The sequence below is a fragment of the Aegilops tauschii genome, chromosome 2, assembly GCF_002575655.3.
Source record: "Aegilops tauschii subsp. strangulata cultivar AL8/78 chromosome 2, Aet v6.0, whole genome shotgun sequence".
Taxonomy (NCBI): Eukaryota; Viridiplantae; Streptophyta; class Magnoliopsida; order Poales; family Poaceae; genus Aegilops; species Aegilops tauschii.
This window is the reverse complement of record NC_053036.3, coordinates 328,123,641-328,135,275: the sequence shown is the minus strand read 5'-3', so window position 1 is coordinate 328,135,275 and position 11,635 is coordinate 328,123,641. Positions and strand designations below refer to the sequence as shown.

Sequence of the window (11,635 nt, the reverse complement as noted above, 5' to 3'; positions counted from 1 at the left end):
AGAATCCAAGGAATTGTTAATAGTGTAGATAATCCATACTTATTAGTAGAATTCATGCTTAGTAGAAATGTGTAGTACTGTGTCTTTTGATAGTGTAGAAATGCTACTTGTTAATTGATATGTTTTTCTTATTCAGAAATTGCCAAAGAGCCTATCTGTGAATTGTGGTATCGATCCTGATGAAGAAGGCTTAGCTGGAATACGCCTTACCGCAAGGGGCTCCATCACCACCTGTACGTACGGCGTGGAGACGGACGGTCGCACACACTTAAGCTCGGTTGGGTGGAAGAGCTTCCTCGTTGGCAAGAATCTTCGTGTTGGACAGGCCATCCTAATTACTCTTAGGAACACCCACCGCCCAGGCTTGAGGATGATGATCATCGTCGATATCATCTAGAACTACATATGTGTGTCTGGCTGTATGACTATACCTAGTAGAACTGCTATATATATGTGTGGCTGTAAGACTACCTAGTACTGCTTATCATATATGCTATATTCATGTGAGGATGCATGTTGACTATATATGAGTATCTATAATGCTTAATGATATTGTATGACTACTGTATGACTATATGGTATTGTGGTTAATGATATTGTTATCTGGTATATGTGAAATTGCAGTTTATTGAAACGGGGTACTGTTCTACATCAATAGGAAGCAGAAAAAAATGATGACAGATACAGCAGCAGCGCGGGGACAGAAAAGCGCTACAGCTACTTAATAGTAGCGCGTGCCAGAAAAGTGCTACTGATATAGTCAATAGTAGTAGCGCTGGGCTAGACCGCGCTACTACTAACTGTTAGCTGTAGCGTCGTAGTAGTAGCGCGGCTACCCGCGCTACTGATAGCATCAAAACCCGCGCTACTACTAGGGTTTTCCCTAGTAGTGGCACGGGCGTGTCTATATCTCTAGGGAGGTTGTGTTTGATGAAAACGTGTTTCCCTTCGCTACCCTCCATCCTAACACCGGTGCTCGGTTACATGCTGAAATTCTTTTGCTTTCTCCAGACTTATTAAATCCTACTGCTCAAGGGGGTGAAAATATTGTTGATGATCATTTGTTTAATAACCCTAATGGAGAAAGTGGTGAAAAAATAGCGCTCCAAATCGTGATTTTATGTAGCAGCAGAGAACTCCTGGTGGCGCGGGACACGAGGCAGATACGCCTTTGGGCGCTAATCCCGCGAGATCTGGTGTCAGCACACGGGCTGACGCGGCGACGGATCCCCAAGCGGATTCCCTGACGCCGCCTGGCTCCCCTGGAGACCGGTCGGGCGGGACGGCTGATGATTGGTCGCGTGGACCCGATGTCCCCTCGCTGCCCTCTGGTGTGCGCCACGCGTCAGGTTCCGGTACGGGAGGGCTGGGCGTGCCCTCGTCGTCACGTGTTGCGTTCGGTGCGTCGCCTGGCCCACTCATGTCCTCTCCGAGCCCAGGCAGTGCGTCGCGTGGTGTGCCCGCACGCTATCCGAGCACGACAGTCAAGGAAGATTCACCCACAAATGCTCGGTTGGATGGAGATGGGTCGGGATCTTCTACGGCTGCTGATCCAATACGTGACAGTACACCAGCACGGGTGACTACACGTGCACAAAGAGGTATTCTTAAACCATCGAAGTTTAAAGATGGGACAGTAAGGTATGAAAAGAATTTCAAGTTTGCGAATTTTGCCTCCACTGGTGAACCTCAAAATTTAACAAAGGCACTGAATAATGATAATTGGAGAGATGTTATGAATATAGAATACGATGCACTCATGAAAAACAAGACTTGACACTTAGTTCCATCTAAGCAAGGGAGCAATGTAATAGATTGTAAATGGGTGTACAAGGTCAAAAGAAAGTCTGATGGTACAATAGACAGATACAAAGCTAGGCAAGTGGCTAAAGGTTTTAAGCAACGCTATTGCATTGATTATGAGGACACATTTAGTCCAGTTGTTAAGGCTGCTACTATCAGACTTGTTCTGTCTATTGCTATTTCCAGGGGTTGGAGCCTTCGTCAATTGGATGTACAGAATGCGTTTCTACATGGCGTTCTCGAGGAAGAGGTTTATGTGCGGCAGCCACCTGGATTTGAGGATGGTTCAAAACCGTACCACATATGTAAGCTAGATAAGGCCTTGTACGGTCTAAAGCAGGCACCTAGAGCCTGGTATTCAAAACTAAGTATGAAGCTGCAACAACTTGGTTTTCGAGCCTCTAAGGAAGATACTTCCTTGTTCTTCTTCAAGAAAGGGAAGGTGATCATCTTTATGTTAATTTATGTTGATGATATAATTGTTGCTAGCTCATCTTAAGATGCTACCCTGGCCTTGTTAAGAAACTTGAGAAGTGAGTTTGCACTCAAGGACTTGGGAGAGTTGCATTATTTTCTAGGCATTGAAGTTAAAAAGATGCATGATGGTATTATGTTAACTCAAGAAAAGTATGCCAGAGATATAATCAATCGTGTAGGCATGAAGGATTGTAAACCTTCCAATACACCTATGTCAACTACTGGTAAGCTGTCATTACATGAAGGAAAAATTCTGAGTACAGAAGAAGGAACTAAGTATAGAAGCATAGTTGGTGCACTTCAATACTTAACTCTGACGATACCTGACATATCTTTTGCTGTAAACAAGGTTTGTCAGTTCTTACATGCTCCTACTTCTGCACATCGGACAGCAGTAAAGAGAATATTAAGATACATTCAGGGAAGTACTGGAATTGGGCTTAAGCTGTGTAGGTCTCCATCGACTGCAATAAGTGCATTTTCTGATGCAGACTGGGCTGGATGTCCAGATGACAGGAGATCTACTGGAGGCTTTGTTGTTTTCATTGGGTCTAATCTTGTATCTTGGAATGCAAAGAAACAAGCAACGGTGTCACGTTCCAGTACTGAAGCAGAATACAAGTCTCTGGCAAATGCAACTGCTGAGGTAATGTGGATAGAAACCCTACTTGATGAATTGGGCATTGGGAGATCACATGTGTCACAACTATGGTGTGACAATCTAGGTGCAACATATCTTTTTGCCAATCCTGTATTTCATACTAGAAGTAAACACATAGAGATTGACTACCACTTTGTTCGTGAAAGAGTGGCACAGAAATTGCTAGAAATACAGTTTATCCCAACAGGAGATCAAGTTGCTGATGGCTTCACTAAGCCTCTACAAATTCGGCAGTTCCAAGCCTTCAAGAACAATCTGAACCTTGACATGTTAAGATTGAGGAAGGATGTTAAATGATAGACTTGTAGAATATGCATAGGATAGCTATACGTGACATGTTGTCACGTCTTGTATCTTGTGTACATGTACGGTAGGTTGTTGGTTAAGATTGATCTTATCCTGGTATAGCTTAGAGTAGGAGTCAAGTCTTGCAACAACCTGTGATGACTATATAACACGAATGCGTCCCCGCCGAACAGCATACGCTTCTCGCCTCTTATTCTTTCACTACTCTCTTGTCGGCCCATGGATCAAGGAGATAAAGCAACTTTTGCATTCTAGGTCTGATTTTAAAGTTTCTTGGGTGGGTCGTTTGGCCAATGTTGCTGCCCATAAGTTTGCTAAGTTATATGCGGGTGATGAACTTTGTAAAGTGGAGACAAGTTTTCAAATTACGGCGCACAATATTGGTTGTAATAGTGGCCCTGTGATTTGCGGTTTATTAATCGGAGGCTGTACTCAAACTCAAGTTCAAACCGCGCTATTATCTTACCGTTGTGACAAGCTGGTTAGATGTGAGGATCGAGAGACCCGAAAGACACATGCATGACGGGGTAACTACTCCCACCTATAAACGCCCATTAATTAACAAAACCATAAGCTAAGCAAACACCAACGGCACAATTTTCTCATTGCACTACTCGATCGACATAGACAGGAATCTTCCCTTCCTCACAACAACCACCTCACGGAGTTGACACTTCACACCAAGGCAATGCGATGCAATGCAGCACCATGTGCAAATCCATCATTTGCGCCACTGATTTTGGTGCTTATATATACATAAATTCCATGGTGATTAAAGGCTTGACTTTACACCTGTAGTCCTTGTTCAACTGTTTTGTATAAAACATAGTAAGCCATAGGGACGCACACATGCACATCTTACCTGTATGAGTATCTCCGAAAGACTGAGTCATTAGATATGGAGGGTGACGAAGTCGTCACAGGCATATCATAGTCGACGGGCATGTCATACCACTGAAAGAATAGGCAGACGCGGTGTTTTGGCTCCTATAGGTGCATATGCACCCATTGTCTAAATACACATTGTGAAAAATTGAAAAATTCGAAACAAAAATCCCATGGGTATATCCGGACATTCTATGTGCATGCACAGAGTTTCTGTGAAAAACGACGTTTTTTGTGGCTTGTATAAAAAAGATAAAAAATGCAAAATGAATAGTTGTAATGAAGCATCGGAAAATTGTCTTTTTTACACAAGCCAAAAAAACCTCGTTTTTCACCGAAAACTTTGTATACACACATAGAATGTCCGGATATACACGCGGGATTTTTGTTCAAAAAATTTCAACTTTTCAAAATGTGTATTTACACAATGGGTGCATATGCACCTAGGAGCCATTGCCAATTTCCGTTGAAAGCCTAAAATAAGTCCGGAAAATATACTAACACCCGTGCCAAGTCTAGGGTTGTTTCCACCACGAGGGACATAAACATTTCGTCGCCCTCATCGCCTCGGTTCCCGCGGGAATCAATGTGAAGGCTGCCGCGCGGTTAGCCTCCATTGATGCCTCACGGGCGGCGCAGTGAACGTGCGCGCGACGCGCGTCCCGCCCTCTCCCGCCATGCGTCGCCCGGCATGCAGCCCGTCGCCGCCCCAGCTGCGGCTATAAAAGGCGACCTCCCAGCCGGTGGTCGCCACAGCTCTCATTTCCCCCCTCTCTGGCGCAGAAAGCAACACTCTCCCCTCCTCCCGTCGACGAAAAGATGGCCGAGAGGTTCCCAGGCGACGGCGCGGCAGCGAACGGCTTCGGCCGCCGCCATCTCCAAGAGCCGGAGGCGCGCCTGCTCTACGAGGCCGAGTACCCGGCGCCCCCGGACATGCGGGTGCCGGGGACGTGGAGGCTGAGCGCCGGCAGCGTCCCGGTGCCACCGGTGCCCGGAGGGGCGGCGCGGCGGGCCGAGATCGCCCGCATCCGCTCGTCCTTGACGGAGGAGCAGCGGAACGAGCCGCGCTACACCACCGACAGCCACACCCTCTGGACCATGTACTTCCAACGCCGCCGCGAGGAGCAGATGGCCTCCACTAACGGCGTCATCCCGCGCGGCCGCCTCAACGCCGACGGGCGGCGCTAGTGGTGGGGCGTGCCAGGTCGCACCCTCGAGGCCGTCCTCGACCACATCAAGACCGGCAACGTGTCGCGCCTCGAGTACCCGCCGCGGCCGTCCTTCTCTCGCCGCCGTGGTAGCTCCTGGACGGCGCGGCGGATGGAGCCGGGGTCGTCCTCGTCGTCGGGCTCCGGCTCGCCAGCCGCGCTCCGCCCCGTCAAGCCCGAGCCAGAGTAGACGCCGCTCGGGCGACGCACCCGCATCGGTGCCCTTGTCATCAACGAGGGTGCCCGGCCCTCCCCGCGCGGCTCCCTCTCCGCCTGGTCCGGCCGAAACCGGAGCCGAGGCTGCTCCCGGTGAAGCCGGAGCACGTCGAGATGGCGGCCCTCGACGGCGAGTCCGCCGTCAAGTGGGCGAAGGAGGACTACGTCCGGGAGCAGGTACGCCGCCAGCGCCGGGCGTCCGCGGAGCTCCAGGCCCGGCGCCGCGGGCGCGGGGAGGGCGGCGTCATCGTCCTCGACAGCGACGAGGAGGACGAGGGCGGGCCATCCAGCGCCCCACCGCGCGTCGGCGACCATGGCCAGGGCTGCAGCAGGGACGGCGGCGGCACATGCGAGGCACGCGACGACGATGACGACGATGATGGCGACGGCGACGATTACACCCGCTTCTACAAGCTTCTCTGCATGTAGACGACGGCGGTGGCGGCGGCGGTGGCGGCTAGGCGTAGTTTTCATGTTTTCATGTTTTTTATACAAATTTCAATGATGTTTCGCCGAGTTCGTGCCAAAAATCGCCGAGTTTGCATAAATTTGTACAGAACATCGCCGAACCCGGGCGACCTGTGGGTCGACGACTGGGAACAAAGTCGCCCCCACGCGTCAATCTAGCGCCGGCTTGCCCCCATACGGCTTTTTTTCGGCGCCCTGGGGGGCCGAACGGCTGGAGATACTCTAAGTTATACAACTATTTTAGGGGCAATCGAAAATGAAGAACAAAAGTAATTACAGATGTGTGAGAGTAGGGATGAAAACGGCGCGGAAACGGACGGAACTGGGTGCTACCATATTTGTTTTTATATTTTTTTTGCAGAAGTGGAAACGAATATAGAAACCCCGGAAACCAATGCGGAAACAGATACTACCGGAAACAAACACGGAGCGAATACAGAGCGGACACGGAAACAAAACTATTTGTTGACCGGAACTTAAAACCCCCTTGAATCATAGAGAAATACACACAAAACACAAACAAATTGATGGAATTGTTAACATGGCTACAAAATAATATGGTTGTGTTGGTATAATAGGGTAGTATTGTAGTAGTACATGGCAATTCCGTATAGGGTCTAGTTGAGTATGTGTGTGGTAGTAAAACTTGGTACTTAAATAATACATTCTGCTCATTTTATTCACTGTGTCATTGTGTATTGTTTGGTATTTGGGCTACAAAGCAGCCATGGGCCAATAATAGAAACGGAAATTCCATATTAGCGGAAACGGAAAGTTCCGTTTCCACGTGTATTCCACATGAAAACACCATTCCGTTTTTGTTTTCGGTTCCGCATAAAAAATTCCATTTTCATTTCTGTTTTACAAATTTTCGTTTCCGTTTTCATATTTCCTCTCCGTTTCCATTTTCCTTCCGAAAAGCGGAAACTTTCCAATCCATTTTCATCCCTATGTGAGAGGTTGCAAGCGTCCAAGAAATTTGGATAACATAATTTGGGCGTGGAAGCCATGAAACACGTCAGGTAGGTAGGGTGCCCAACTTTTGGCACTCCCGCATAACGTGGGAACCTGTAAACAAACATCCCCAACTAACAAAGAGCAGGAAACTAAAATAGGCAATGTGCCAATGAGTAGCAGTTGTTGAGCACGACTGTGCAGTGTGCACATGGCCATGGTGCTAAGCATTTTCTTTTCTGCGAGCAAGCAAGGAAGCTGCAGCAATGCATGCATAATAATGGAGAGTTGTTGAAGCTCGATAGCTAGCTAGCTGCAAGCTGGGGGTCAAAGGAGTTGCCGCGTCCGGCCACCAACCCCTTCCCAGTTCACCCCGCCGCGCGCGGCCGTCAACCATGTCAGGCATGACGACGTACGGCCTGCAGCTCCATCTATATAAGCAGCAGCTCGCCAGCTAGCTAGCTCCACAATCGTCCCAGATCTCAAGCTCTCAACTCACCTCACCTCGCATCTCAAACAGTCTTCTCTTTTCGGTTGGCATAATTGCTAGAAGCAGGGTTCTATCCATGGCAATGATGGTGAAGGCAGTCCTCGTTGCCGTCGTGGCCGTGGCAGCGCTTGCGCAGCTCACCGTGGCAGTGGATCACCAGGTGGGTGGCAGCGGCGCGACCTGGGCCACCAGCGGCGGCTACGACTCGTGGTCGGGGAAGCAGAAGTTCTCTCCGGGAGACAGCCTGGGTACGTATTTAAGCTCACTCCCCTACTCGACCTAGCTCTTGACGGCTAGGATTATATCAAGAACCGACCTGACAAACTTGTTGCTGTCGATGGTTGCAGTATTTTCGTACTCGCCGGCGCACGACGTCGTGGAGGTGAGCAAGGCCGACTACGACGCCTGCACGGCCAGCAAAGTCGTCGCCAGATACACCGGCGGCAAGACCACCGTCAAGCTCACCACTGCCGGAAAGCGCTACTTCATCTGCAGCATCACCGGCCACTGCGACGCCGGCATGAAGCTCCAGGTGAACGTCGCCGCCGCAACCGCCGCCCCCACCAAGCCCAGGGGCCAGAGGAGCGTCGCCCCTGTCGCCGCCCCCGCGCCGGCACCGGAGGGGTCGGCAACCGACGAGCAGTTACCGACAGTGTCGTCGCCCACGGGAACACCGACGCCCAGTTCGCCGTCCGGCTCGGGCGCCGCCAGCATCGGTGCGAGCGCTGCGGTGGCGCTCGCCATGGGCATGGCTGTGGCGTTGGCCATGTGAGAGGGATCTGACCGATCCATGGGTACCAAGGCTTAATCATGTCGGTACATTTGCGGATTTGTTCTTGTTATTCTTGGCTGGCAGTGGCATGCACATTGCCTTCCCTGCATGTTCCTTCCTTCCTACAGTGCTGATAGGGTTCAGTGTACTACTGTGCCATTTATTTGTTGTATTTGTCTGTCGGAGAATAAATACAATTCACATTCTTTAGTATCGTCTGTCAGCGTTATAGTATATCTTGTATATCTTCAGTGTTTTTGTGACAATCCATATATCTTCAGTGTCCTGTTGGTTGGTTGGTTGGTTGGACTAGTAACGTGTCTCTGTTCAGCAGATACAACAACAGAAACCAGAGCAGAAAGCTTCTTTCTTTTGTGCTTTTTTTTTCTCATGCAACCGGCAGGAACATTGCCTATTCGTTAAGTGAGAAGCAGAGAGAGTAATATATGTACAAAGAGTTGGTGCGTATTTTAGGGGAACACACCTAAACCCCGCTAAAAGCAAGTACAAAAGCAGGCTATAAGCCCGCTTGCATGACATTTTTAACTATGTGAAGAAGAAAGACAAAGAAAAAGCGAAGGAGTAGGCTCTAATGTAAAAGCGAGTCTCTACACGTGCTCTTAGGTAAAAACATTTAATAAGAAGAAAAAGATAGAAAGAAAGTGGAAAAAATGCGTGACTTACACCCAACCTTATAGCCAACTCTATTGTATGAGTAACTAATAATGCTAACTCTTAATAACATGTCATGTCTATATAGCCAACAACTGGCTATATTATTAACCATACTCTAAAGAACAGAAGTACTACTGAGGTGTTGCCGCAACGGCCATGTCAGGGGCACTTTGAAAGTCTACTCCCACTGTTTGATATCCTCAATGTTGTGATTAATTAGCACATAGAATTAGAGGAAAATCTCCCCTTGCCTAAACCTTCATGTGGTTGCCTTCCGCAACCGACGCATCTCTCTCTCTAGCGTCGTGTCCGTTCGGATCATACATATGGTTTCTGTAACTATCAATCAATAAAAGTTTCCATTTACTTCAAACACTCAAAAGCCAAGGGGGCACCTCATTACCTCAATATATGTAAGACGTGAACCGATGAAAATCCTTCCGCTCCTCTCTTTCGAGGTGTTCCATGCGGCATACAGCAACAGCCCGCTCCTTTGGCAAATGGAGTTGTTTGATGCCCCTCTCAGCATTGACTCCCACCAAACGTCGATGAATGGGAGCAAACAGGCCCCAAGATAAGCAGGCCCTCATTGCACATCCAAGTGTACACGAGGATTCAAATCGCCTAAGTGAAGGGGCAGTCTTTGCAAAGGTGCATCATCGACTCATGTGCGCTAAGACATAGCTGACAGATAGGGTCGTGCAACCATGCATGCTATGCCACGTTCTCAATAGTGAGGATTGTGCCATGCATCATTGTTGGGAAACGTAGCATGCAATTTCAAAAAAAATCCTACGCTCATGCAAGATCTATCTAGTGGATGCATAGCAACAAGAAGGGAGTGTGTCTAACCCTCGTAGAAAGCGGAAGTGTTTGACAACGAGGTTGATGTAGTCGGACTTCTTCTCGTTCCGACCGATCAAGCACCGGACGTACGGTGCCCTGAGTTCTGCACACGTTCAGCTCGATGACATCCCTCGAACTCTTGATCCAGCAAAGTGTCGAGGAAGAAGATGAGTTCCGTCAGCACGACGACGTGGTGACGGTGACGGTGAAGTGATCCGCGCAGGGCTTCACCTAAGTACTACGAGAATATGATCGAGGGTGTAATCTGTGGAGGGAGGCGCCGCACACGGCTAACAGATGTTGTTGTGTGTTCTAGGCGCCTCCCCCCCCCCCTCATATATATAGGTGGGAGGGAGAGGGAGCAGCCATGGGGGGCGCCCCAAGTAGGCCGGATCCTACTTGGGGTTCCTCCCCAATTCGCCCCCCTTTCCTTTTTCACCGGAGGGAAAGGAAAGAAGAAGGAGGTGGGAAGGAAGGGGGAGGCCGAATCCCTCCCCTTCCTTCTCTCTTCCCCTCTTTCCTTTCTCCTCTGGTGCAGCCCATATGGGGGGCACAGCAGCCCCTGCTGGCTGTTGCGTTTCCCCTCTTGGCCCATTAGGCCCATATCTTTGTCGGGGTTGCCCGGAACCCCTCCCGGTGACCCGATATGTACCTGGTACCCTCGAGAACACTTACGGTGTCCGAATACTATCGCCCTATATATATATATATATATATATATATATATATATATATATATATATATATATATATATATATATATATATATATATATATATACCTCTCAACCATTTCGAGACTCCTCGTCATGTTCGTGATCTCATCCGGGACTCCGATCAACATTTGTTCACCAAATCACATAACTCATATAATACATAATCGTCATCGAACGTTAAGCGTGCAGACCCTACGGGTTTGAGAACTATGTAGACATGACCGAGACACCTCTCCGGTCAATAACCAATAACGGAACCTAGATGCCCATATTGGCTCCTACATATTCTACGAAGATCTTTATCGGTCGAGTCGTTATGACAACATGTGTTATTCCCTTTGTCATCGGTATGTTACTTGCCCGAGATTCGATCGTCGGACTCTTTATACCTAGTTCAATCTCGTTACCGGCAAGTCTCTTTACTCGTTTCGTAATACATCATCCTGCAACTAACTCATTAGTCACTTTGCTTGCAAGCCTTCTTATGATTTGCATTACCGAGAGGGCCCAGAGATACCTCTCTGATACTCAGAGTGACAAATCCTAATCTCGATCTATGCCAACCCAACAAACTCCTTCGGAGATACCTGTAGAGCATCTTTATAATCACCCAGTTACGTTATGACGTTTGATAGCACACAAGGTATTCCTCCAGTATTCGGGAGTTGCATAATCTCATAGTCAAAGGAATATGTATATGAGGTGAAGAAAGCAATAGCAATAAAACTGAACGATCATAATGTTAAGCTAACGGATGGGTCTTGTCCATCACATCATTCTCCTAATGATGTCATCCCGTTCATCAAATGACAACACATGTCTATGGTTAGGAAACTTAACCATCTTTGATTAACGAGCTAGTCTAGTGGAGGATTACTAGGGACACGGTGTTTTGTCTATGTATCCACACATGTATCAAGTTTCCGGTTAATACAATTCTAGCATGAATAATAAACATTTATCATGAATAAGGAAATATAAAATAACAACTTTATTATTGCCTCTAGGGCACATTTCCTTCAAGCACCAGCCAGGTAAAAAAACTGTATTTTAGCTCTGTGTGCGCCTTCGAAATCTTGTCTGTGGCGAAGATGGGATAGGTGCCATTAGTGGTCCACTTCTAGGAGATCATGTCATTTGTGACGGGGGTGGGATGGAT

General features: G+C 48.3%; 1 protein-coding gene across 1 annotated transcript; it reads left to right on the top strand.

Annotated features, from left to right (window-relative positions):
* Positions 1 to 7,253: 7,253 nt before the first annotated feature.
* Positions 7,254 to 8,450, top strand: LOC109740204 (uclacyanin 1). Its single transcript, XM_020299241.4, has 2 exons — positions 7,254 to 7,716; positions 7,816 to 8,450. The coding sequence occupies exons 1-2, from the start codon at positions 7,545 to 7,547 to the stop codon at positions 8,238 to 8,240; spliced, it is 597 nt and encodes a 198-aa protein (XP_020154830.1). The 5' UTR covers positions 7,254 to 7,544; the 3' UTR covers positions 8,241 to 8,450.
* The last annotated feature ends 3,185 nt before the right edge of the window (positions 8,451 to 11,635 follow it).